The sequence below is a fragment of the Colius striatus genome, chromosome 1 (assembly GCF_028858725.1).
Source record: "Colius striatus isolate bColStr4 chromosome 1, bColStr4.1.hap1, whole genome shotgun sequence".
NCBI lineage: Eukaryota > Metazoa > Chordata > Aves > Coliiformes > Coliidae > Colius > Colius striatus.
The window spans coordinates 80,936,059-80,963,926 of NC_084759.1; the positions used below are offsets into that span (position 1 = coordinate 80,936,059).

At 41.1% G+C, this 27,868-nt stretch overlaps 1 protein-coding gene across 1 annotated transcript in view; it reads left to right on the top strand.

Annotated features, from left to right (window-relative positions):
* The first annotated feature begins 525 nt into the window (after nucleotides 1-525).
* The window catches only part of SMS (spermine synthase), a 45,301-nt gene continuing 17,958 nt past the window's right edge, over nucleotides 526-27,868 (top strand). The window contains exons 1-5 of the mRNA XM_061999542.1: nucleotides 526-690; nucleotides 15,814-15,934; nucleotides 24,228-24,321; nucleotides 25,086-25,150; nucleotides 27,473-27,648. Of these exons, the coding sequence (XP_061855526.1) occupies nucleotides 639-690; nucleotides 15,814-15,934; nucleotides 24,228-24,321; nucleotides 25,086-25,150; nucleotides 27,473-27,648 (508 nt within the window). The 5' untranslated portion in view covers nucleotides 526-638. The remainder of the gene's footprint in view (nucleotides 691-15,813; nucleotides 15,935-24,227; nucleotides 24,322-25,085; nucleotides 25,151-27,472; nucleotides 27,649-27,868) is intronic.

Consider the following 27,868-nt stretch of genomic DNA (forward strand, 5'->3'; position numbering starts at 1 on the left):
TAACTTCATGTGGCTTGTGTAATTTGTGGCTTCAGCACGCTATTTTACAGTTATCCTTCATATAATAAAAGAATTACTTTAAATAAAAGGCTTTAGAGATTCCCTGGTGATGGTCCCTCACAAGTCACGGGGAAAAACGGCACCCTCCCTGCCCAGCAAGGGCAGCGGCTGACGAGCGACACTGCGGCTGCTCAGCAGCTCCAACGTCGAGGCCTCCATCGCTGCTGGAATGCCTTCAGCGCTGTGACACCGTCAAGGGGTTTCAGCGGGGGCGGTGGGGGTGTGAGCTGCATCCTAAAGGAAGTTTGGGCTCAGTATTGTATTGTTTCGGAAGCACAGACTAGCCCTAGCCCCCAGACCGGGGTGTCGAAAGCTTGAGTTGGCTGCGCAGGAACCGCTCTCCTCCTCGCAAAAGCCCGGCACCACCGCCCGCTGCCCGCGCCACTCTTGGCCTCCCTCCCGCGCGCCGCCAACCCAACGGCCGCGGCCCTCCCGCCCCGCCGCCATTGCCCCGCCCCGCGCGGCGCGCGCCCACCCCCGCGGCGCCGCTGCAGCCCCCGCGCGCATATAGGCTCCTCCGCCGCACTGCTCCCGTCGCCGCCGCCGCCTCCAGGCATGGCACAGGGCTCTACCTCACTATGGCAGCAGCAGCGCGGCACAGCACCCTGGACTTCCTGCTCGGCGCCACAGGTAACCGCCATGGCGGGAGAGTGGAGCGGGAGGGGGCGACGCGCCCACCCCCTTCCCCCGTTTGGCGGAGTTTCGCGTCTCGCTTCCCCTTGTCCCTGCTGCCGCCGAGGAAGCGGCGGCCGCGCCAGCCAGCCAGGCCCTGCGCGGGGACCCCTCCCCGGATCTCCCTCTGCAGTCCCTGACCGCCCATGTGCCCCGCGTGTTCCCCCAGTGTCTGCCTCTGCCGGTGGGCAGGTGCCGCCGCGCTCCCCGGGCCCGCTACCCCGCTGCATCCGCGCCGGGCGGGCGACAGCCTGCGGCCTCCTGGCCTGAGCTCGCCGAGCCGTGAGGCCGGGGGCAGAGCGGCTCGGGGCGAGGCGGAGGTGCTGGGCAGGGGGAGTTGGGGAGGGCGTGCAGGTGCCCGTGCAGGTGCCCCCTGCCCGGCCAGTCGCTGTGGCGGGGTCCAGGAGGCCGCCGAGTGAGCTTTCCCTGGCGGTGGCAGCGGATGAACGGATTCTGCCGCGACGTGGGCCCGGGAAGTGGGACGGACGGAGAGAGGGAGGGAGGGCCTGATTGTTTCCGAGCGGACGGGCCCGGGGCTGACCGCGAAGCCCGCCTCTGGTTAGCGCAGCCCGTGTACCGCGCTTCAGGCTGGGGAGAGGGAACAGGCTCGTAACTCCCGCCGAGCAAGGTGCGGGTACAGCGCGTGAGAGCCTTGTCACTTTAGGGGCGGCTTTCAAACCTCGTTGCAAAGGAAGTGATTATCGATGAAACTCGGCTTTGGATGAACCACCGGCTGTTTCAAAGCTTTACTCCGTAGTTATCCGTAGAGGGCATGCTCGAGCCAGAAAACCGAGGAAACCACCACGTTTCTAACGGCCAAGATGAGTGAAAAAGGTTATAGGGGGTTGAGCTGCCATAAGCGCCAAAGCCGTGGGGTGAAGTCGGCGACTGCTGAGCCACGCCGTCGGCTCGGGCCGGCCCTCCCCCTCTGCCGCCCCGTCCCCTGGGGCAGCCCCTCCCCGGGTCTGGCGTGCCTCCGGGCCTGACCTTCTCTGTCACCCTCTCCTTCTCTTTATTCTCTCTTCGGAGGAAGGGAGGGAGATGTGAGGGCAGTCTGCCGCATCTATACATTAAAATCTATCAGTAGCTTGATTTGACAGAGAAGTTCCTGATCCCGGGAATGTTTTTGCACAGAATCACACGGGGCCAAAGAGGTTTTGCTGCATGCTTTGTCCTTCCTCACGTTACTGTGTTGGCCTTTGGAGAGCTAGGAGCAGAGAGGGGGACGGTATTAGTGGAGTTGTTCATAAGCAGTGCACTTCAGGATATTCTGCTGTGTTTCATAGCGAAGGTCCTCTAGTTTCCATTTTACAGGAAGTTTTTTATAGCACAGCTTAGCTACTCTAGTGGTGACCTAATGGTGAATGAGGGCTAGTCCTGCTGTTTTCCTCGTGCTTGACTGATCTAACATAAGCAAGCTAAATGAGACTCAGGGCAATCTTTGTGAATACCACCCAGTGCTGCCATAATGACCTGTTTTGGCCATTTATTTGCCTGGACTATCGTTCATCAGTAACCGATTTCTGCAGAAGTCAGAATTGCCAGGGAAAAGTGTAGTATTAGGTGTATTGAAAATAAGCTACTCTATGATATGAGAGTGTGGTAACTATATTAAGTGTTGTCGGGCTTTTGGGTAGGCTTTCTGTTCCATTTCCTTTAGAGACAATGTTTGGCTTTTCAATCAAGATGGATGTGCCTAAATGAGGGTGGTGGAGATGAAACAACTGTAGAAGTGTTGCTGTGTAGTTCAAAGGAGGGAAGAAGCCTTTTTTCCCCCCCTTATAATGGTTTGTGCACAGTAGACATCTTGAGTGAGATGTGAAGAACAGTTTCACCTATGACAGCTCTGAAGTTGGCTTGTATTTTTCACATGGAGTTTTTACTCTTATCTAGTGCTTATGGCCCAAAGGAGTTAAATGGATTGTCAACTAGTTGAGGTAACTTACGTAGACAATAAAACTTCTGAGTCATCTGAAATACTATTCAATGACGTTTTGTGAAGAGAGATGTGTGGTTCTGGACTCTCAGATTTTGTGAGGAGAGCATGTTCTCTCTAAGCCTTTGCTGAAGCTGTTGCATCTTTATGTTTGTATTCTGCAGAATACAGCATCTGTTAACTCCTTGGTAAATACACACGGTCCTCAGAACAGTAGCTGTGTCCTCAATTTTTGACAAATAAGTATTTTTGGTAGATATTAAAACAGGTGTTAAATTTGGTGGCTGATAGGAGAGCAAGACTTAATAAAACCAAGTTCATTCAATTACTGTTTCACTGCAATAACTGTACATGGTTATGTGTCTATTCCTTTAAAAGTCTTCTTATATATGAGTTGTTACTTTTGTTTGAAATAATTTGAATATGGCTTTCAATATTCATATTTAACACAGTAGCTATCTAATGTTCTCCTAATCCTGAAGAGAAGAAAGACTTCAGTGTTACTGTCTTGCATAAAGACATATCTGAGGATGGAATAGTGTTTTTCTGAGTTACTGACATTTTTCTGGGGTCTGTTTGTATGTTCTGTTGTGCCTGGCTTGTCACCATCCTCTATCTTTTGAGGTTCTTGGAGTAAAGAAAGGAGTCTGTCTTTAGATGTCAGAGAAAGGATATGGAGAACACAGATTGATGTTAGGAAACAGATTTTTTTTTTTTTTCCTCATATGTTAATACTTGCATTAGCTAGCAACCACTCAAGCTGCAGAATAGTGGGGATTTGATAGGTCATTCTTGCTGGCTGCCTTACTTGGCATGCGCCAAAACCCTTCAATAGTAGCCCTGTCTCCTCCAGGCAGTCTGAATCTCTTGACATACATTCTTCAGGGTTAAAATGTATACTCATAAACGATCTTGAGAATGATAATTGGAATAGTAAGCATTTCTTAGTGTTTACTGTCATTACTTTTGTAAGGTTAATGGTTGTTGGAGGTACTGAGACATGCCACCAATGTCAACAAAACCGTGGATGTAAGGAGTTAGAGGAGAAAAGAAGAAAATGGGTCTTCTTGTGTTGATTTGAGATTGGGGCAGTGGATGGAAATGGGACACAGTGCTATCTTGGGAATGGAGCTGTGAACGTCTACTAAAAGCTAACAGTTTTCTTCATACTGTTCAATATACTTTTTTAATGTACTAAAAAATCTAAAAATTAGTCAAATGATAAAAGACTCTTGTCAGTCTTTGTACCTCCTCTAGTTACACACCTTCCATCAGTTTTTTAAAATAATAATAGGCAGTTAGATGGAAGCAATGCTGAACCATTGACAGCCGAGTAACACAACCTGACTTTCTTTGATGATCTCAAGAGCTGATTAAAGTAGCAACTGTAGAGCTCAGTCATTTGAGCAAAAGTGTCTTGCTTATCTGTGGCCTCTGATATAAGCAGATGATGTCATCGGACAGACAGCATAATCTTCCCTATCCTAAAATACAATAGTGCTTCAGCAAAAGCATTACTTATGAAAGTAGATGCAGATTGCTCACTTTTCCTAGTTGGAGCATAGAAGGCTTTAGCCATGCCTTTCACTCCTAAGATAATGATGTTTTTGTTAGTCAATTGGAAATGAGGAAATTGAGATTCCTCAAGTTACTTGGTTTGACTTCATTATGAAAGTATGTAGATGCTTGATGCCTTATACTTCTACAGAACTGAGTTTAAATTACTGTAATGTAAATCTGCTCATATAAGTGTTACCATCCATGCATGAACGTGTCCTATATCTTATTTTCTTGGTTGTTGAGTATTGAAATGATCAATGTTCTTCTAGTTCCTTTAATGAAGGTGGGAGATAATATGGAGACTTGAAATTTGGTGGTTGTTTTTTTTTTTTTCTTAATTGGCTTCAGATAGTTGCTTTGAAAGGATAAGAACTTGCTGGAAAACTAATTTTGTTTTGAATTTTACTGTTTAAGGGATTATTGCTGGTGGGATTATATAGTTCCTAGTACAGCTGCACAGTTGTGCTGATGACATTCAGGGACAGGGTGCAGATGAGCTGGTGGGGAAGAGCAGAGATTATTTGAGCTGCACAGTTACTGAAATAAAGTATTGCAAAACTCTTGTGTGACTTAGTTCACATTGGGAATACCAGGACTGTGTGGATTTTTAAGAAAAAGGATAAGCAGACAGGTGTGCACATATGGTCTGCTCCTCTTTGAATGGAGAGAAGAGAGAAAAACTTTTTGGGAGGTGAGCCTTCTCTTTGGGCTCTCCCTCAGTAGCTCTGTCCTTGTCTGCAGAGTTCACTGCCCAATTATGACACTGTATGTGGGGAGAACTTAGTAAGAAAATCAAGCCTGTTGTCAGTTAGGAATGCATGTAAAGGAAGAATGACTAATGGCTGCAGTACTTCTGTCTAAATGTTGTTATATACAGACAATATATTAAGTCCTTTTTAATGATAAATTCTGTGAAAGAAAAATCTAACTGGAATCACGTGTATTGAATTTGACTTGCGAAAACTGTGCTACTTTAGTGTTCTGCTGCATAACTTCAGTTACTGGAGGTAAACTTAATTTATAAAATCTTTTGGAGGTTTTGTTAAGGAGAGACACTAACTGCTTTAGAAGTTAATTAAAAATACATATAGTGTCTCAGCTGAAGCATCCATTGCAATGTAAGAAAATGCCATGAAGTGTACTGGCATTCTTGTATCTTAAACTTTAGGCCAATTTTTAAGCAGACAGGAATGCTATCGGGTAAGCTTTAGTATGCAGTTCGGGATATTAAGATATAAGTAACCCTCATATCCTTTTTATTTTTCTTAGGTTTTTTACAGCTGTTTGGAGTATTTCTTGAAGTATTATTAGTGTTTGACATCCTTTCTCACAGAAATGGAAGTGTTTAAGAGAACTAAATTATGAGGAGGGGTGCTGGTATTTGCTCTTCCCTTCAGCCATCTCTGAAATCTCTACCTGAATCTTTATCTATAAAAACTCTACATGAGTTCAGCTGCTTGTGTGTATTAAGCTGCATTCTGCAGTAGTAAAGACAATTTAGAACCGGTGCTGCTTAATATAAGCAGATACTCAACAGTTCTAGCTATTGAGTCACGCTTTGCCCTACAAGAAATGTGTAAATAGCAGAGAAAGCAGGAAGAGGTGTTTGGCACTCTCTTGCAGAGTTTTTCTACAAGTCAATCTTTTATAGGAAGGAGAGAGACTTAAATTAATACTAAATATTTGGCATTTTCTAAGCGATGAATAAAAAATTCATAAATAAAACCTTTGAGCACTTGGCTGTATACAGAATTATTTTAATATTTTCTGTAATGAGTGTTTTTTTGCCTAATGTACTAGAGATGCTAGGGCTTTGTTTTCCTTTGAGACAGATTGAAGTTCTATGACTGGAGCTGGCTGCAGTTAGTAGTAAAACCACATTAAGTACATTTGAACATACTAGGGGAGGAATGGCATCTCTGAGCCTTGTAGCTTGGTTTAACTGGTTTTGTCAAGTATTGGGTTGTCTGAAGTGCTGAAACATCCAATCACAGTGATAGCATACAGATGCTGTGCTTATCTCTTGTCTTTACCATATTGATTTATGGTGCGTTACCAAAATTTGCTGACTCTTTGACTAAGACCTGTATGTGAAGGCCATGTAAATAATGAGTAAATACAAGACTGAAATGCCTTTGGAGCTTTCACTCTGTTATCAACCCTGACTAAAGGTGTGTTTGCAGCTGCATTTCAGAGATGGATCTTTTTTAGTTGTGCACCTTTAGCAGCCTTTGTGATCCATGTGGGCTCAGTCTGTATCCTTGGCTGGACTCTTTGGAGCTGAGCCCTGCAGGCCTTAATCTAGTTCTAACAGGCAGAGACCAAGAACTGGCCTGCCGTCTGTCAAAACACAAGAGGCTTGTCAGGAGGTGTTAATACAGGAGTTAATAGCTTTCCATTTTTAGCAGTAAGGACTGTGAACTCATTCCCTACTTTAGTTGGCTTCCAAATTCAAAGATGAAAATGCTTTATGAATGGAACTCTGAAAATACAGTTTTCTCAATTTCTAGCATAGTATCAGGTACTCAATGGCTACTTGCTCAGACATGAAGGAACCGTCACCTGCAAAGATAAAGGTTAACAGCATGGGAGATGTTTTCTGTGAGAGTCTGGTTTGAGGCTACAGAACAAATTCCTGCAGGAAATAAAGACTGCTTTTGACACATCAGTATTTCCCTTGTGTGGTGCACTTCTCTGACACTCTTCTCTGACTATTTTTTTAATAGCAAAATCTTTGGAAGGAGAGAAAAGTACATATGACAAATGCTAATAGCTTTGCTTAATGCATTTCTAGAAGACGGTCGGGAACCAGCTACAAAAGTAGCTTGAGAAGTCTAAGTGAACGGGAGAGCTGATATTATTTGGGCATGAAGGAAGGAATACAGATATTTCAACAGTTTTTAAAATGTGAATAGTTCTTCTAGTTAATGTGGTTCAGTTTATGCATTACTAGGAGAGACAAACTTAGTGAAGCTGAGGCATTGAAAGAACCTTTGTTGATGTTAAGGCTTAAGCTATATGTTATATGAAGTAAGTTGTCTGAATGTATAAATGTGTGTAAAGGTGATATGTCAAACTTATGTATGGAAATATTGATTTGCAAATGCCTCTGGCTTACCCCTTTGCTTACTACTCTGCTCTATTAATCTGTTGGGATGAAGTGTTGCAAGAAGTTTCATGAAATACCGTCTTTTGATAGCAAAATTAAACTTGACCAAGCAGCAAGACTGGAAGAATCTTTTTTGAAGCTTAGACATTGAAAAAGTAGAAGATACTGTTCATGTGTTCTCCAGAAAAGTGTGACAAATTTTATATGTTTGTCTTCTAGGTAAGCGAATGTTACTTCTGTATTCAAGAGCAGATACCTTCTGTGAACTGGAAAAACCTAGGAGAATATTGCAGGGTAAAGCAGTGATTAGGGAAAGGGAAAAAGTGAAAAGGTTCTTAACTATTGTGTGATTATTAAACAGCATTGTGACTGAAGAGAATGACAGCCACTGTTACTTGTGGAAGCCTATAAATACTTTTGCTTCCAGAGTTACTAGAGTGGCAGGATTTCTTGTGAGTTGTTGTGTGCCATTCCGGAAGATCTCCGTTTAAAAAGTTGCTGCCATCCATAACAGGATTTTGCATCATAACTAGATGCAATTAGATACCAGATATAGGAAAACTACTTTTAAAGCTTATATTTTATAAAAAGTACAAAAAGAAATAATTTGTAGCTCTCAAAGTGAACAGGAAAGTTGTGGGGTTTTTTTTAACTCTTATGTGATTATTATGAAAGCTGCTTTGCTGCTTTTGTCCTCTGACTTTTGCTGTTGGAGGGGCAGTACTTAAATAGTTTTTCTTTCAGGGTTGTCCTGGCTGTCAGAATTTGACATGCATAGTGTCTTTAAATTTTTTTTTCTTCCTTTGTGAAATGTTCTTGTAGGACTCCCCTACCCAACTGGAAAACATTATTAGCCATCTGAAAATGGTCCCTGAAGTCTTTCCACCAACCATGAATGGCATCTAAAAGTTTTCCTGAAAGCTAACAAGGAAAAAACCACTATAAGTTGCTGTTCTAGGCTCACTTTAAACTTTGCAAGTGTGTTGTGATGCGCAGGAGTCATCAGGAGGGAGTCTGTGGATGTTAATAAATCCCCAAGCAGTGCAGTAAATAAGCCAGGAAAATATACTGACAGTACTTGACTTCACAAGTAACTCCCAAGTCAGGTCAGATGATACTCAGGCAAGTCAAGGTAGGTTTGTGAAGATGATATTTTGTCTTAATTTTGTCAAGTGATTTTGAATTCAGACATGCTGCAAGTATTTTAACAACTTTTCTGGCTATTAGCAGTTAAAAGTTTATTTTCCTGTCACTACGTATTTTACTAATGCTCATAATAATTGAGCTCTCCTATAGGCCAATGTCTATGGTTGATTCCTTTTTTCTTTGAGCTGGTACAGACTTTTTCCAGAGACTTCTGTGGACAGTGCATCCTGGCTTCTTCAGATATCTGCATTTCCATGGCATGATGCTGAGGCCATGCATAATACCTGCTCTCCTTTTAACTCAGGCTGATGTTCCTTGTTTAAGAACTGGGTAAAGATACTGGGTGTCAGAATTTTGAAGATTAGTAAGCACATTTACTACTACACATTAAAAGTTTAATAAGAAAGCTGAGATGCCTCACTTGTTTTAAGCCTTCTTTGAGTTAGTCTACATGACTTTTAAAATAACTTGTACAGAAGTGTGTGGCCATATGTGTAAGTCCCTCTGGCAGACTTAAGTTGTCATCTGGTCAATAGGGTTCATCCTTGCTGAGTGCTCTTAAAATGCAAAATGCCTTCAGTAAGGCTCTGTTCTTCTCCTAGAAGTCAAGAATATATTATTTGAGAAGTCAATGTGTGGGCTGTCAGGAACAAATAAGTGGCCTCTGGTCATAAATATTATTAAGCACTTTCATGTTTACAACTAATCTTAAGTTTATCTTAAAACAGGAATGAGTTCTAAATTGGTGGTGAATGCTTTTTTCTGATTGTTTCAGTAGGTATATTGCAATGATGTGTCTTATGTTTTGTCTTAAAAGACTTGTGAGTCTACCTAATTGCATATATGCTTGCTTTCTTCAAGCAAGAAAACTACTTAAGTGTTTAGGTAACACACTGGCTTAGTGACTAACTTTACATTAACACATGAGAACATGGTTTTATTTTGATGCTTCACTTTGCCTTTTGGCTCACCTGAAGGGTTCCTGGTTAAAATCTGGTGTGCAGCTGGTACAATCCATGGTGTTCCTTGGTTTCTTCTGCCCCTAACTGATATTCTTTCTGCTGTACCCTTTGCTTAGGTTTCATGCCTCAGCCGTATTCAAAAAGCACTGAACAGTGTGGTTATTAGCACCAAATAGTAAAATAGATGTAGAATGATCAATGCTGCCAGGAATATGACACTAACGTAGAGAAAGAATGACCAAAAAAGTAGTTGTGTACTCAAATCCCTATTACAGTTATGGGCTCAGCTGCTGCTGCAGGTTTGATGTGCGATGGAGCTCATGTTAGAGTAAGGAAAGCTCCTTCGTACAAGGGTTCTTGTATCTAAGTAATCATTTGTGCCAAAGATGCTACATGATGGGGAATAAAACTGCACAATTTTCTTAACATTCTTTACTTTCTCATTTAAATCATGTGTGTGAAAAGTCTTGTGAGACTGAGTGTGAATACTGTGGTAAGAGTCTATTAAATCTTATGCTGGGCTCTTACTGATTTAATTAAACTCTCTTGTGGTGTTTTGTGATTGAGTATAATTGAAATCATTTTTTGTAACTGCATTATCTACCCTTGTAGCAGGAATTCACTATTTAACCTTTTCCAAAATAAGTTTTTGTCTTAAAGAGTAGATAGAAATGAAATATTGCCTTTTAAAATGCTGCCAGTGAATGTATTCTGTCACATAACTTCTACTGAAGTGTGGAGCCAAACCTGCTGTTCTCATGTGTTAAATTTCAAATAAGATACCTTACAGAATGTATTTCATAGGATCGTGACCGCTGTGCGTAATATTGTTGGAAGTTTATCTTATTCTGTGTATTTGCCTACTGGTAGTACTTTAAAATGTAACAGAACCATTATTCTGCTACTTGATAATAGATTTTTTTTTTAATATTATAGTCCAGTGACTTAATGTCTCCTGGAAGCACACACAGCAAGACTTAAACCTCAGTGATACTGTAATGTATTTTTATTGATCCTGAGGTTACAGAAAATGTCAAGAACTTCAGATTTCACAAACCAACTTGGAACATTAGTACCATGATATACTGATCACTTTTGGTTTTGTGTGTACAGTAAATTTTTGTTGTCTGAATAGTAGCAATTAAACAGAGGAAGGGTGAAAGAATAACTTCTTGGACGTATTTCTTCCATGATAGAAGTAGATGGAGCTGATAACCTTGTTTTCAGCAACTATAAGTCTGTGTAGATTTCCCTCAAAGTTAATTAGGAAATCTTACCTTGCTTTTGTGACAACTGAAAAATCTCTCTTAGAGCTCGAAGGAGGAAGTAGGAAAATGTGGTTTAGTGTTTTGGGTTTTTTTTTTTTAATTTTTTATGTTCCTAAGACTGCATCCTCTGGGAATGATGTTTTTGTTTATAGATACATATGCACTTTGCATTCTTGCAGAGGCTGAAGAACAGTCATTCCTGTTCACTGTTACTACAGTCATTTTTAGCTGAATTCTTGCTTAATGTTTTACAACTAGTCTCTTGCTGGTTGTGTACTCTGAACTTGAATTTCTATCCTAGTTATAGGAAGGATGAGGAAAAAGTGAAAGTGTAGCTTTGTTCTCTTGATGTTGGAGATTTGGACAGAGATTTAACATATTTCTTACTCCATAAAGTGATACATGACTGAGCTATTTTAGAAAATGTAGTCATATGCTACTGCTATTTTGTGTATTCTTTGTGGCAATCTGAAATGGTAAAAAGGTGGTGGTAGCACAGGGGAAGAATGAGAGTTGAATTCTTCTGTTGGTAGCTGAGTACCTTCAATATTTGGAGTTGATTCTGATTCATGATTGTCTTACTCATAATTTCCAAAAGAACACCTGAATGCACTGGGTGGTTTATATTGACTTTGGTCACATGGATGTTCCATTAAGTTCATGCACTTTACGTTGTGGCACAATATAGCTCAATTTGCCTGTATTCACTATGTAGCTGGAAGCCCTCTGAGCAGAGGCAGGGGGGTGCTCTGTAGAAACTCCTTAGGAAAAGCAGCCTTTGACTCTTAACTTTCTATAATACAGAATAATGAAAGAAAATAAGTGCGTGGGGAAACCTGATCAGTTTTCTTAGGAGTGAATAGTAACCTATTGCTCTTTTTTTTAAAAAAAGCCTTATACCATGCAAAGTTTGTTGACTTCTGTATATAATTCAACATGATGAGGTTGATTATCACAAGTACAAATTAAAAGGAATAATTTTAGTATAGATTTCTGCTTCCTGCTGATTTTTGCTTTCACTGAGCTGACAAGGACAGGGGTTTTGACAGGAGACTTCCTGACTTACTATTTGTGGGTGGCCTGATTTGACTCGGCTGTGCTCAGTGCCAAAGCAGTCAGGTGTGCTGCTGCAGCACATTGAAGGCCCAGCCTCCTGCTACTTTCCTCTTGAACTGCACTTGAAACATCACCTGGCTAGAGATGAATTGCTTTTCTTGGATGTCTTCCCTTCATCATTTGTCCCTGACACCCTTCCACTTTGTCTCTGTGTAATTCCTATTTCCTGGGACGTTTTTGAAGAATTGAAGTTGCTGGGTGGAGTGCCTATGTGTGACAATTTCAGACTTGCACAGCACAATGGCAGTATATTGAAACGATTAATTTAGACAGCTTGGAACTGAAGTGACATGCCAGTCATTCAGGTTGCTGTTTACTATTAGCATAGTCTGCATTTTGGCTCCTAATGTACACTAACTCTTTAATATATTCTTAAAGAAGCAATTCACTTAATTTGTTCCTTTTTCTTCACCTTTCTCTATTGAAAGTGTAGCTACCAAGAGAAAAATACATCAGACATATGCTTCTGCAGCTAAGTGCTTTGAGATGTGTCCTGTTGTTTTGGTTATATTACATTCCTGCTTGCTAGAGGAAATGATTCAGAATTGGAGTGGGAAAAATTTGAAGTCAGAAATGGGATGAATATTTTCAAGTGAAAACTAATCTGTTCCCATAGCTTACTAAGATTTTGTCAGTCCTTTGATATGAGGAGGTCTTAAACTAGAGTGTTTTTAGAGATAGCCTGGCTCAATAGCAGATTGCTGATCTCAGTGTTGGACTATCTGGATGGAACTAGCCAGTGTTACGAATGAAGCCAGATCAGATGCTTACAGTAACTTTGGACTTCAAGCTGTGCTCATGTTCATAGATCACTGTCAAATAAATTTCTCTGCTACTAAAATTTCAGAAGAATGTCTGCAACTGCTGCAGATCATTTCTTCAAATGTGTTGGGATTCCAAAACTGTCTGGGTTAACTAGGCATTAACTCTTGAAAAATATGTATCTCTCAAATCTTTTACACAGTGGTTTTGTTTCTATTTTCTAAATTTGAAACTCTAGGCTTTTTCATGCCTTCTGGCAAATAATTATAAAATCCTTAGAACAGTATTTAATGCTTGGTAACCAGGGTTAGTTTCCTTTGTTGCTGAATAGTGCAAAGAAAATGAATGACTACTTGAATTAACATTTAGGTGTAGTTTCAAAGGTGTTCCTGCTGTTCTAATCACCATTGTCCTTTCTGCTTATCAATGCTTGATTTAGCATATCTGACCTTGAAGTGAGGTGGTTGGCAGGTGGATTTGCTAGAGATCCCGAGATAGCTGAAACTTCCCTATGCTTTCAAGCAACCATTGATGCCTCAAACACTTTAAAAAGAAGTCCTCAACTTTAAGATTTAATTAGCCCTTCAAGGCAAGTCTTGTGTGGCATAACTAAAAGATGAACAAGCATGTTGTTTTAATTTCCTAATGTTAATCACATAATAGGAAGAACTAAGGCTTGTGCCTGGCTGCTTAGTCAAGCTGTTGCTGAATGATGAGAAGCTTGAGAGAGATTAGGATGTTCACAGAGCAGAAAAATAGTGGTGATGATTTTGTCTTGCAGTCTCTGCCAAGATGTACCTAGCAGGAATCCTTGAAGCTGTTCAAAGGAGATAGTCTGAAATGCTCACACCATATTTAGTTCTTTTGGAGTCTGTTCTCCATCTTACTACTTCAGGGATTAGATGTGTACTACTTCAGTTTGGGTTTCATGCTAATTTGGTGACCTGCTGGAGTATGGCATGCATTATTAAACAGTTCTTGTTTAATGTTGTGGTGACATGAGAAATACATAAGAAAAGAAAATCACAGAATCACAGAATAAAATGAGCATGGGTTTTGAAAAAAAATGAGAGAGGAGGTAAAGGAGTGGGGCAAGGAAGCAAATGCCGCAAGAAGAGGAGACCACATGTCTAGAGTGAGAAAAAATGGTGTGAATATACTGGCTTTGGAACAGCTCCTATTCTCATCAAAAAGAGTGGTGATGCATGCCAGAGGCTGCAAGTTTAAAGTGAGCAGTAAAAAGTTCCCATCCCAATGCAAAGCTACAGAGAGTCTAACCAATTTAAGAACTGTGGCTCTAACTAAAACATCTACTTTTATGGTTTAAATGTCCCAAAAATGTGACTTGATTGTTGGCTCACTACTGCTGTAAAAACAGCTACTGGGCAGATAAACTGTAAGCCGTAATGCTTGCCTGTGCCATCACTGATGCTGGGAAGGTAGTGTAAAGACTACTGGTATAAATTATGCAGATTCTATCAGGAAGGAAGGGAAGAAAAAATGTTTTTTAGTAGTGATTGACTCTGTGTGTGGTGTTTCATCATAGACTGTAAAGGTCATCCATGGTACTACCAACTGAGAAGACAGCTATCTGTATCTTGTTCATTTTCTGGAAGCCTGTACAAATCAGTAATATAATGGAAATCATTGCTGGTTAGTTCTACAGACTACACTTACTGTTTTCCAAGGTAGTGTGTGCATTTGAGATTATGGAATAAAACAAAATAATTACTTTGAGAATAACTTTAGGCGGGTGCAAGGGGAGGAGTATGTCAATGTTGAAGCATTTGGTTATAAACTGTGCTTCTATAATGTGGCTATACCAGATGATTTCTGATAGTCATAGAATTGTTTCAGTTGGAAAAGACCTTTAAGATCAAGTCCAACCACTAACCAAACACTGCTAAGCCCACCACTAAACCATATTCTGCTGCACCTCATCTACATATCTTCTAAATAGTTCCAGGGAGAGTAACTCCATCACCTCCCTGGGCAGCTAATTCCAGTGTTTAACAACCCTCTCAGTGAAAAAGTTCTTCCTAATGTCCAGTCTAAACCTCCCCTGGCAAAATAAAACAATTTGAACCCATTTCCTCATGTCCTGTTGCTTGTTACTTGGGAGAAGAGATCAATCCTCACCTCATCACAACTTCCTTTGAAGTAGAGTAATCATGTCTCCCCTCAGCCTCCTCCAGGCTAAATAACCCCAGTTCCCTCAACTGCTTCTCATAAGACTCGTTCTCCAGGCCCTTCACTTCATTTACCCATTTCTGGACATGCTCCAGCACCTCAGTGTCAGAGACCCAAACACAGCACTTGAGGTGCGGCTTCGCCAGTGCCAAGTACAGGGGTACAATCTCCTCCTTAGCTCTGCTGTTTACTCTGTTTCATATCTATGTCAGGATGCCATTGGCCTTGGCTACCTGGGCACACTGCTGGCTTGTATTCAGCTGACTGCTGATTAACACCCCCAGGACTCTTCCAGATGCTCTTTCCAAGCCTGTAGAATTTCAGTTTGTGTATAGCAAACCTGAGGCTTCTGAAATAATAATGTTTTGACTGAGAAAATATCTTTTATGAAGAACTCATCAGCTTGCTTTTGAAGATAATTATCAGAGTAACTTCAGTTATCTTCAAGTGAATTTTTGTATGTTCTTCTAAGTGAGAGGTCTTTTCCATAGCATCATGAAGATTTCAGTTTGGGGCCTGCTCTGTCCTGGATATTAGAAAAAGGTTGTTTCTGTAGGGCAGAGTGAATAAGATAGTTTGTCCTCTCTAGTTTTCAATGCTTTTGAAAAAAATGTTGAGCTGTAAGACAGGGAAATGAAGTTTCTTGACAGTTCTATGGTTTGTGGGTATGGGATTGTTGTTTAAATATTAAGTGATTTTTGGTTTTTTTTTAAGTAATTATATGGGTATTATATGACTTGCCAGGATTGTGATCTAAAGCAAGTGACCAACAGTAGCTATAGTAAGACCTGTTATGTTTGTAGATAAACAATTTTGCTCAGAAGTAAAAACTCGTTTAAAAAAAAAGTTATCCTGGTGCACTGAGGAAATATCTCTGGGGATGGAGGGAAGAAGGTATATGAAAGTTATTGTTTAGGTGGAACTCAACAAACAAGTGCTCTGGGCTGCCAGCTAAAACTGTTCAGCCTTTGGAAAAAAAACCTGACTTGAGTGGAAAATCCTTACTGATTACTTTTTCTCTTAATCTTGCAGCTGATTGTAATGCCATTCTTAAGGCTCTACAGCCCATCTTTCAGGAGCAGGGAATGACAGAAACAGTTCATAACTTGGAAGACCATGGTTATCTAGCAACATACATCAAAACAAATGGCAGGTGAGTGGATTTTCTTTCTTCCTGTAGATTATGTCAGTGCTGACCTCCCTTACAGATACTAATTTTTCTCAGTAATGGATCTTTCTGGAGTGCTGGCAAGGCGACTAATTCTTTTACCAGAATTATGTATTCAGGGACTGAAGCAGAAATTGGGTGATAGTCTTGTCAGTGGTATCCTACAGCTTGGATATGAGAGAGGTTAAACTGGTTAGTCTGGGCTGTATTAATGCATTAACATTGTATGGTGCCTTCATCTCTTGGCAGCAACTCCTAGATGGCAGGACAGTTCAAGTCAATGTATTTGTAAATCTTCTGACATTAAATATGTCTAAATATGTTCAAGTCTAACCTTAGTATGTCTTGTATGTACTTTGTCATATGGTTCAAATTCTTAAGCAGCCAATGAAGTAACTAACAGCATGACAAAGGTGGTTGGTTTGCATCTTTAATGACACATAAAATCTGCTGGGATAAACTGGTAAGCCAAACAACACTCATTGTGTTTCCTGAAGCTGCTTTACAGTATTAGGGTTAGTTAATTACAGCAATACACTTATCGGTAATACACTATTTGTTAGTAAATGCCATAACTTCATTGCACTTCATTTCCAGTTACAGAATTATTTGTTCTTCATGTCTATTGTGGCATTTACTTTTGTCCTTTTTAAAACCTCAGCTTACTTTGGTGCTCTTTGGGATTGGAGTTAAGCTAAATAAGCTTTAATTCATTGGCTGTCTTCTCCTGGGTGTTAAAGTAGCTAGTTTGGCCACACTCCTAATGTGTAAGAATTGCCTAAGGATTTTGAAGTTCTGTCTGTAGTAAGAGAGAACCAGTATCTCTTGGTATATATTCTCTTCCTATAATCTTTGCCATCCAATCACCAATGCATATTGGATTTATCTTCCCTGGAAATGACTCACTTGAACTAGACAACTTACTGTCTGTAGTGGTGTTGGTTTGTCCTGGTTTAGGTTCATCAGGGAACAAAAGACCACAGTTAGCCTCAAGTACCAAAGACCTGAGGATTACCAAAGGGCAGGGAGAACTTAATTGCCACTTAAGGTCCGGGACAAAACAGACCAGGCTACTTGGCTTGGGGCAGAAAACAGAAAATAATTTAATGCAATACCAACTAAAGCATAACTATAAAACCCCAAAACATAACCAAAATAAAACAACACAGAGTAGTACAACAATGAAGAGTCCAATCAGCCCTTTAAGACCACTTTCTCCCCATTCCTCCAGTCTTCCTGGGATCTGGTGTTTTTACCTCCTCCTCCCTTGAATGGCCCAGGGGGGCAGGGAGTGGGGGTTTCAGTCAGTCTATTCCTTACAGCTTCTGTCTCTCCCCAGGGCAGGTGGGCTCTGCACCAGTTCTCCCTGCAAGTCCATGGGGTACCTCACACATCCAGCAGCCCTGCGTGGCAGCCGTGCATGGGCTGCTCTGATGTGTATTTATCCCAAAGGCTGCAGCTCCTCTCTGCCTCTCGTGTGGATCTCTGTAGCACGCAGGCTCTCCAGCACAGCCTGTGCCGTGGCAACCTCCTCATAGTCTCTTGCCAATCTGGGTGCACTCACACGAAGCTGCCGGTGGCTCTCAGTCCTGCCATGGCCCTGCATGGGTTGCCAGGGGTACAGCCTGCATTCTTGCCACGGCTTGCAGAGGGGTCTCTGGTCTGGTGCTCCTTCCTTCCTCCTCTGATTGTGGGGTCTGCGTGGTTGCCTCCATCTTGTACCACTCTTCGATTTCCCATCCCTAGATAGTGATCAGAGACGCCAGATTGGCCCAGCTGGCCCCGAGGTGGGTCTGAACCCAGGAGCTGGAGGAGAGTCCAGAAACTCTTTACCGGGTCTTCACTGCAACTTCCTCCCCCTGTTACCAAGCAAAAGTTGCTCCTTGCTAAACCATGACATGGTTAAAGTACTTTTCTGTTTCCCCAGCCCAATAAAACACTGACTTGAGCAACAGTAATACTCACAGAAGAACTTTGAGTTTTGAGACAAGCAGTTTTGTTTTCTTGAGCTTTCAAGTCACTTCAAAAAAAAAAAACCCACACCAAAAAAAAACCCCAAACCCGTGTAGTTTCTTTAAGTTGAACAGCATATTTCTGTTAACTGAAGCTACATCAACTGACATTAACTGAAACAAATAAGAGTGTGAACACTTAAACTGGACAGTTAAAATAAACAACAAAACAACCTCTACAGAACAGAGTATTTCATGAGCAGTAAGAATGAACTGGTGAACATACAGAGAATTTGATGGTGAAGAAATTTCTCAGAGCTTGCAGACTTTTCTTCCATTCCTGTAACACAGTGGACTTCTGGCAATGAAGTGGCTTTTAGTAAAAAGCAGGGGAAAAAAAAATGAGGTAAGAGTACGTAGGTCAGGAACCTTTTCTTGTAGCAATGGCTGAATATTACTGGCTCAGTGTTCCCCTTAGCCCTCTAAGAAAGATGATTGAGTTGATGCAGTGTGTGAGTAGGGCTTTTGTGAATATGCACATACAAACGCACTTAACAATTCAAAGGTGAGTGAGCCATTGCAAGACAAGGATGTGCAGTCGATGTAATAAAGTTGGTACTAATCCTATGAAAAAAAAAAGGTTGAGATAAGATAGTAATACTGTCTAAACAGTGTTTACACTCCACAATCCGCAGTGATAGTCTCTGCAGCCTACAGGATGTCTTGTGCTAGGGATTGTTGAATAGTGGGTACTGCTATTGCAAATACTGTGTGAACAACCAAATTGGAGCCGATTTGAAAATTAAACTATGCTTTCCTATTGTCATTACCAAAGCAACAGCTTCCCTGTTCCCCTTTATCTGAAGCTAAGCAAGCAAAAGTCACATGTGGCAACTCTACCTGGTCCATTTAATTTGTGATTTATTCTGACAAAGGACCTAATTGAGGGAAGTTCAGCTGAAAAAACTTACTTAATGGAGTCCTCAACAAAAGGTCCTAGAGGTGGACAGAAAATTGCTCACTTGAGCCACTCACCTTCCTGTCTGTAGTGGTGGGGATAGAGACACTTCACTCTGCTTTGCCAGCCCCCTTGCCTAAGCTGTGTTTGGGGAACAGTAGCACATGCAAGAGAGTAGCTCTGTCTGAGTTATGGGGTCCCAGCAGTCTTGGTTTCCTGAGCTGTGTCTTTTCAGATTACTTCCAGAATGTTTTCAGGGTCGCTAAGCAGTGTGCTACTACCAAGGAAATGTCACTTTAGCTTAGACTGGACAGTAAAAAAAAAACCAAAAACCAACACAAACCCAAACCAAAATGGAATGTGAAATATTTATTTAATGTATATGGTGCTTTATACAGAGTCAGAGGGGGCAGTATATCATACCCTAGATTTAATAACTTCATTTCCCCTTAACAGGTAATTATCGTAAAAGCTAATCTCTGGAAATTTTGTTGAGTATCTTCTCAACTAATACTGTGTTTTAACAGCATCACTACTTTTGTGTTAGATAACTTACAGCTATCATCGTTTTTCTTGTCCTTCATACTCTTCCCTTATGTCATGTTCCACCTGAACGTTCTTTAAACAAACAAACAAAATCTCTCCAGACCTGGAACTAGAGTCACTATTTCTATAGTGGAACATTTTTAGAGAAGCTTTGACCTTCCCTATACACGTATCCATTTTAGCTTCTGTTCTGTGTCTGAGCTAATGTTTAGAGAAGTGTAATCCTGTTGGCGTTTGACTTCACTGTTCACAACAGTGCAAGATTTACGCAGTTGAAGTTGGTTTGTATATTGCTGAGATGGTGATGAATATCAGTACCATTAAAGGAGAGGTGAATGTTTTTACTTTTTTTCTTTCCTGCATTAGTCTTTTGCTAACCACTTTATATGTTAGTCAGCATATTTTAAAGGAGCAGGATGAACATTCCTGAGCTCTTTGTTTTACCCCAAAGTGTTGTAGCTTATTCATAAAGTTACCCAGAGCACAAAAATGGGCTGAAGCCTTGGAAGCAGTGGGTAGGAATTGGCAACAATTTAGAACTGTGGTAGTGTTCATTGGTTCAATGTATTTATTTTGTAAAAAGAGGGCAGGAATAATGGTGTAGTGAAAAACGATTGCTTTTTAATTCTTTAAGGTCATTTTAGTAATCTGTAATTAAAGTAAGATAATTCTTGAAAAAGAGGAGAATATGCTTTATTGAAACAATGTTGTGACAGGTTGGTGTTTTGTTTTGAGATTTCTTTGTATAAGCAGGTTTTCATTTCTTCCCTCATTGAGTAAGATACTTTTATTAGCAAGCTATATTTCATATACTTAAATTATTCCATAGTGACTCAAAGTTAGTCTTGTCAGTAGATAAAAGCTTTGGCAGGTGAAGAGAGGTTTGTAGGTAAATGTCTATTCAGTTTTGTTCTCTGCGCATGATGGTGATGGGAAATCTTTTCTTACTCCTCAGTATAAGTAACTAAAGTATAATACACATTTTGGCTTAGAATGTGTCCTGCTTCTGATTCTTTTTAAGTACAGAGGATGCTCATCCGAAGCCTTTCTTAGTTTCAAACAGTCTTTTTGATTTGTGTGATTGGGATTTATTAACATCTGATGTTCTCTGTTGTTCATGTGCCAAGATGCAGCACTCACAGGATTTCTGCAGTTGAGACCGTTCAAATGCAAGCACAAAAAAGTTGAGTCCTGCCATAGAAGAGATGGCAGGTAGACGGGTGTTTTATTTTTAAAACAAGTTAAATTTTTGGATACAGGAGGCTAGACTTCCAAAGAAAAAATATTTTTTCAGTTTTCCCCTTCATTTAGATTGTACAGTAATCTTTGCTGTATTTTCATGGGTAGAAAATGGAAACTATATTATTATGATTCTCAAAAACTCTCCTGCAAATACTTTAAGAGCTACTACTGCTGAAAACCTATATTTACATGTGTTCTGCCAAGCAGATAAATGTAAAGTAACAAAAGCCAGCATAGCCTCTGCTCTCTGCTGATTGAAGCTGATAAGTCTTTTGTGGGTTCAGCCTTGGCCTGCTGCTGCTGCCTGGATAACTACTGCACTGATTGCTTTTCTGGATCTAGTTTTTTGTCTATTTAATGCCTGGTTTGGGTGTTCATTTCCAAACAAGTGACTCTGAACCAAGGTATAACCACTTGGATCTGTATTGACTTCTTTGAGAGCTTTGAATTTCATTCAGGGTTGCTTACCATACATGAATTGACATTATCTACCCAGACACTCAGAACTTGAATTATTGGCCACTGCACTGCTCCAGCCTCATGTTTGCCTTTTGTCTCCTTCCCTTCCACCCCAGGTGTCAGGACCCTGCTATTGTGATAGACGTAACAATTTGATGACAGTAATGAACATTATGCAACATTGCTGTCTCTTTATTCTAATGCTATCATATCACTTCTGATAAGTCTGAAATTACTCAGTTGTGCTTCCAGAGCAACCCTACTCTGCCTTTCCTTGCCCCAAAGCAAAGGCAATAACATCCCTTACTGAGGAAATATTTCATGTAATCACAGGGGAAGTGATGACAAAGTCAGCTGTCAAATCTTATGACAGCTATGTGATTCTTGTAGGAAAGGAATTTAAAAGAGAACTCAAGTCACAGGACAGTCTGTTGGTTATTTTTGTAAATAACAGCCCTTAGAATAGGGGAATAGACTGATAAAAAACTTTTAACCACTAAGATTTTTGGGACTGTGCCAGATTTCAAGAGAACTTAATAGCAGTGCTGTCTCATGAACTGCAGATACTCATTTTTATCTGTAGAGCTGCAGCTCTGAGAGCCTGGAGCAGGTCTGTGGATTTCACCAGAAGTGTCCCCATTCATAGAATCATAGAGTGGTAGGGTTGGAAGGGAGCTTTAGAGATCATCTAGTCCAACCCACCTGCAGAAGCAGGTCCACCTAGATAGGTCACACAGGAACATGTCCAGGCCGGTCTTGAAGAGCACCAAGGAAGGAGACTCCACACCCTCCCTGGGCAGCCTGAGCTAGGGCTTCCTCACCCTCACAGTAAAATAGGTTTTTTCTTATATTTAAAGGGAATTTTTGTGTTCCGTTTTCATCCTATTACCCCTTGTCCTGTCACAATAGAAGAAAAGGATGCTTTAACCTCTTGACATCCACCATTTAGAGATTTGTAAATGTAGTGGCCCTGTACTGGAGTCTCTCCAGAAGTTCTCTGTCCCTCTTGAGCTGAGGAGCCCAGAACTGGACACAGGACTCCAGATGAGGCCTCACCAGAGCAGAGTAAAGGGGGAGCAGAACCTCCCTCGACCTGCTGGCCACACTCCTTGAATGTTTGTGGCTAAAACCTGCTAGAATGACCAGTACTTTCCATCTAGTGAGCTTTACATTTGTTTTTTTTAAAAAAAAAAAAAAAAAGAGTATCTCCTGCAGTAAAGCTGTTTGTTCTTGCACTTAAACCTGACTATTTTTTCCTCTCATGTTAGGCACATTAGAAAATAAACCCATGCTGATGTGAAAATCATGTAAAAAAGAATCTTTGTAGGATTTTCTCCAGACCTGTCTTTTAGATTAACTGTTCCCCCTCTGAGTTGTGAAGAGACTCTAGGAGAAGCACACAAATAATTTGAGTCACTTTAATTCAGAGGTTTGTAAGGTGTCATGGTTTTGTGTGGAGCTGTTTCTGATAATGCAGAAGGGGCTGTAAAGATGGCTCTTGTAGGGAAGTTGCTCAAAACTCTCCCCAGCTCTGAGCCAGACCCTTTTCTGGGGCTGAGCCAATTAGGCACCTCCATGATCACTTTTAAGAAGCAGCAGCTGGAAAAGGAAGCTTCTTCCTGTTCCTTCTTGTGCTGTTCTCCTTTTCTGGCTGGTGGTGGTGCAAGGAGTTGTAAGAGAGAGGGAAGAGACCATGAGGACCCCAAGGTCAGTGAGGGAAGAGAGGAGGAGATGTGCTGAAGAAGAGACTGCCCTGCATCCTGTGGAGAGGACTGGTGAAGCTGAGATTTGTTTGCACTTTGTTAAAGACCCTACATCAGGGGCAATGACTACACCCAAAGGAGGCACTGTTCCCTATAAGGGACCCCCATATTCACAGAAGTTGTATCTGCTGGGAAGAACCCACACCAGAGAAGTTCATTGAGGGACCATGTGTTGGAGCAGGGGAAGAATGCAAGGAGCTGTTCTCATCTGAGAAGAGATAAGTAGCAGAGCCCATCTGTGAGAGACTGACCACATCTACTGTTCCCTAACACCCCCTCTACCTCCTCCCCAGCCATTGAGGGGGGAGGAGGTAGAGATATCAGGAGCAGTGAGCTGAACCCAGGAAGAAAAGGAGGGATGAGGGAGGGAGATCTTAAAGTGCTGGTTGTATTTTTGTCATCATCCTGCCTTGTTTTTGCTTTTTGTTCTGTTTCTTGTAGGTAGTAGTATAAACTTTACTTAGTTTCTTCTCTAAGTCAAGTAGAGGAGTCTGTTTTGCCCAGAACTGCAGTTGGCAGCGAGCCCTCCCTGCCCTTGTCTCAATCCACAACATCCTTGGTTATCTTCTTTTCTCCCATCTCTCTGGGGCTTCTGTTGTCCTAAGGAGGGTGAGGGTGGACAGGAGGGACACTGAGCAAGAAACTGTCATGGTGCTTCAATGCTGGCTGGGCAAAACCATGACAGAAGGTCAGAAAGATGTGTTTAAAAAAACAAAAAAGTTTGAAACCCTGTAGAGAATGGGGGGCCAGGGGTGTATGTCTCTTGCCCTGACTTCTTTGTTGTTCAGTGTTCCTACTTGTATCTTAATGCTATTAATGGAAGTTTATGTTCAGCTTTGAAAACTACCTCTGAACAGTTACTTTAAAGGTTTGGTTTTTAAAAAAACACATCAAAAAAACCAAACCCAAACCACAACCCCAATGCTGCCACCCCTTCTCTGCCAAGAAGTGAGGAGGAAGATACAGAGGATTGAAAATGTCCAGTGGTTTTCTTGAGGCTTGTTTTCAAATAAAAGATAAAACCAACACAACACACCTGTCCAAGCAGGCTTTACTTAAAGATTTGAGGCTAGCAGGCAGTGTATTTTCCCTTTGTACCGTGCTTGTTCTGGTTTAAATACTCTATTTCACTGCTTCTCTGCTGGCTGATTTTATTAGTTGAGAAGTGACTGGCATGTTCCTACAACTTTTTTTGCAGCTTAGTGACTTGCAGACAAAGACTGGAGCTGGCACTGCCAACAGTTACAGACTGATAGAAAAAAGCTGCATTCTGAATTTAATAACTCATTTCAGACTTTCTTTCCTCACTGTGATATTTGATAATAAAATCATCATCACTGTCTCTTTTTTTTTTGTAGTTTTGCCAACTTGAGAATTCACCCGCGTGGATTGGTGTTGGTTGATCTGCAGAGCTACAATGATCATAAAAAAGGAAGAGAGGAAGTTGATCAGGTATGAGTGATGCTTATTGTAAGAGGCTTTTCAGACTACATGGAGGAGACGCCTCTTCAGGTCTGTCAAAGTATATCTTGGTAAAAGGTTTTAAATTATCAAAGTTACTTGAAACCCGAGTGCTTACAGATGAGTAGTAACGCGTATTGTGGTTGCATACACAATATGAGCTTGCATGCACACACAGTTTTGTGTGTCCTGGGCCTCGTTACAAGTTGTAAAGGTCTAGCAGCCTTGATCAGGTCTCTACAGGTACCCAGGGTGTCGAGGGAGAAGAGATGCTCAATCTGCAACTTCATGTATTAGTGTATGACTTTTTTCCTTTTCTAATCTGAGAGACGAGGAGCCTCCATACTCAAACTTCTCCCTGGAGAAAAAGAATTTAATCTTTTTCTGAAATGGAGGCTCTAGAAACTGGATGTTGCAGGGGAGTAGGCCACTGCTTTGGAAATGAAACCTTGCAGGGTTCTCACATTTCCTCTTTGGCTGTGCCTGAAAGATCTGGCTGTTATCCTGGAGGACAACTCAGTGCAGTGATGACAGCTGCTACAATATGCACATTCTTGTTAGTAACGCACACTCTTGATGGTTACAGGGCTAAGGTGACCAGCTAGGTAGTTATTCATAGGTTTCCAGTGTTACATTTCAAAGCCTTTCAGTAGGGGTGCTACTTCTTATTGCTTTCCAAGTAGCCTAACTTAACAGATACTATACATTAAGTGATCACCTATAGATTTCACCTCTCTTGTTTGTTATTTTTTCAGCTTTTAAACAAAGTAGAAGAAAGAATGAAAGAATTGTTTCATGGCAATATAAAGAGAGTGAAACGGTAAGTTCATGCATCTACTTCTCTGTGTGGCTTGACTGCGTAGTTCCTGAAGATAAGCAAATTATGCTTTGCTGTACTGCAATTAATAGTCTGGAGTATTCATTTATCCATGTTTTTCCCCAGTATTTTAAAATTGTTTTCTTGCAGAATGAAAGATACTGTGAGGTTTGTCATTTTTGTTAAGCTTCATCTTCAGTATCATTACTTTGAGCAAGGATTGTTTCTTTAACTTGCTGCAGTGACTGCATGAAAGAGTGTGAGAGACAGCAGCTAGGAGGCAGGAGTAGACTACTATGGAAGGGGTGAGAAAGCCAAGGGCAGCAGGGGGATAGACCAAGGTATGAACTGTACCTTCCAGGCCACATACCACATCTCGTGGACAAAGTGGGCAGGATTGGTGACGGTGACCAGGGTCAGCACCAGCCTTGTGACTGCCAATCTAGGCTGTACTACTGAGGCATCTCAGACCAAGTTGTGTCTCAAGGATCTGTGAAAGCTTTGGGCAGACATGGGTAGAGCTGCAGGAACCAAGGGTGAGATGCTGGTGTTTAGAATGAAGCTCAAGCCCTTGGAGGAAGTTCTGCCTTTTCACTGTTTTTTGCAGTTCTGTGTCAGAGCTCTGCCCATTCAGTGCTTGGGGCACTGGCCTTGGGTTTATGTGGCGAAAATGTCAGGGGAACCTGTGTGCTTAGGGCCTGGCCAGGAAGGTGGAGATGTTTTGTAGCAGTTTTTTTTATGTAACTGATTAACTTGAAGAGGGATGTTTTGCAAGCTTGTTGTCAATTTGGTTTACTTAGATGCAAGGTTATATATTAAATTGTAGGGATATCAATTGTCATTCGTTGCCTGCTACTGAAATGAAACGGTGTTTGTGCTGGAGATCTCCAGGGGTCTGGAAGGACACAGCTCATGTCGGTGTCTTCCTGGTGGCTGCCTGGCAGAGCTGCTACTTAAAGACAGGAAACACTTACCACACTTGTGTGTGCACTTGCTGGAAAGTTCAGTGGGTGCTTTTAAATGACTTAATCAGGAGTGGAAATGCTTTAAGAAAAGGAAAAAGTAGTGTAAAATCTCAGTAAAGATTTAAAAGACTCAGTAAAGCCAAGGAGCAAACTACAAAATGGGAAGACAGCTAAGCAGTGCTGTAGCAGAAAGTGATCTGAAGGTTATACAAGACAACAAGCACACTGGTAGTGATTTGAAAAGAGGTCCTGTACTTCGAATGTTGGTTTTGGGGAGTTTGTGAATCCCTATGATAGGAACTTGTTACAAGTGGATCAGGCTCAATCAATTGGCTTTATAAGGCCAATTGGATGAGGTTCAACAAGGCCTAGTGCTGAGTCCTTCACTTTAACCACAACAATCCTATGCAATGCTGCAGACTTGAGGCAGAGTCTTATGTTCCTGCTGCACGGAACAGATGCTCTTGTTCTCACCATGTGCTGCCATCTTGCGGCTCATCGAGAGTGGGAAATAGTTCTGAAATATTTACTGTTAACCACTGGGCAACTTTGAAGCAATTTGTTTGTATCTGGTCTTCTGCTACACTGTGCTCTGGAAAAAAAAAAACAACAGAACAACCTCTCTAAAGTGTGTGTGCGAATTCTGAATTCTGTGCCAGCCCATATTGCTTAAAATGGAATTCACTGCCATTTCAAATACAATTTGTCTTTACAGGTGGAATACTGATGTCAACCAAGATACTTCTATGTGAAATTAAAAAAAAAAGCCAACAGACAACAAAACCAAAGCACTCTATGCAGATACTTGAAGCACTTTCAATAAAAGTAACACAAACTGTCAGCTGATACCAAAGATTGTGCTTACACACTGCAGGGTGGCCTGTCTCAGTTTGAAACACTGTAATAGTTCAGTGTGCTTGTATGTATTTAAAATGTCTCTCAGAATAACTTTAGAAGAATGAGATCTACTTATCTCAGAAAATGTTGTTCTTAGCTAATGGTGGGAAGAGATTTTTGTTGTGTTTTTTGTCTGCATTCTGCTTTCTGTTGTATCCATTTCTAGTCATGAACTGATTGTTCTGCAGAGACTGGTTTGTTATGTAAACTCCCACTCTTAAGTAGAGATATTCACCTGCACATTGTAGAAGTCCTGCATAAAGAACAACAGTTTACATTTCATCTGTGCTTTAGCTGATGGGTTTCTTACATGTGTTGTGAGTTGAATCTTGCAAATTTTCTTGGATCCCTCTGGTAAATATTATGTATTTATGGTGAATTCACAGAATGTTTAGAGGGATTATTTTTTTTTTTTAAATAAACACTCTCAAAAGTTTTGTAATATCTTATTATTTCTTTCTAGACTGCCAGCCATTTTGAGAGGAGGTGTCATTGATAGATACTGGCCCACAGCTGACGGACGCCTGGTGGAGTATGACATAGATGAAGTTGTTTATGATGAAGATTCACCTTTTCAGAATATTAAAATTCTACATTCAAAACAGTTTGGGAATATTCTTATCCTCAGTGGGGATGTTAGTAAGTATAATCTCATTTGAGGACCTTTTGTGTGAAACTGTAGGAAGTGATGTCATTTTGTTGTTGTGCATTCATAAGCAAAGTGCTGACTGCCAGGTGGAATGATAGGACATGCCATGATGTGCTGCTGCACAAAGCTCTGATTGTATAGCTCGGAGTTGTTATTGCAGCTTATGAATGTTATTGCTTGCTCAATTTGAAGCCAGTGGTGAATAAATCA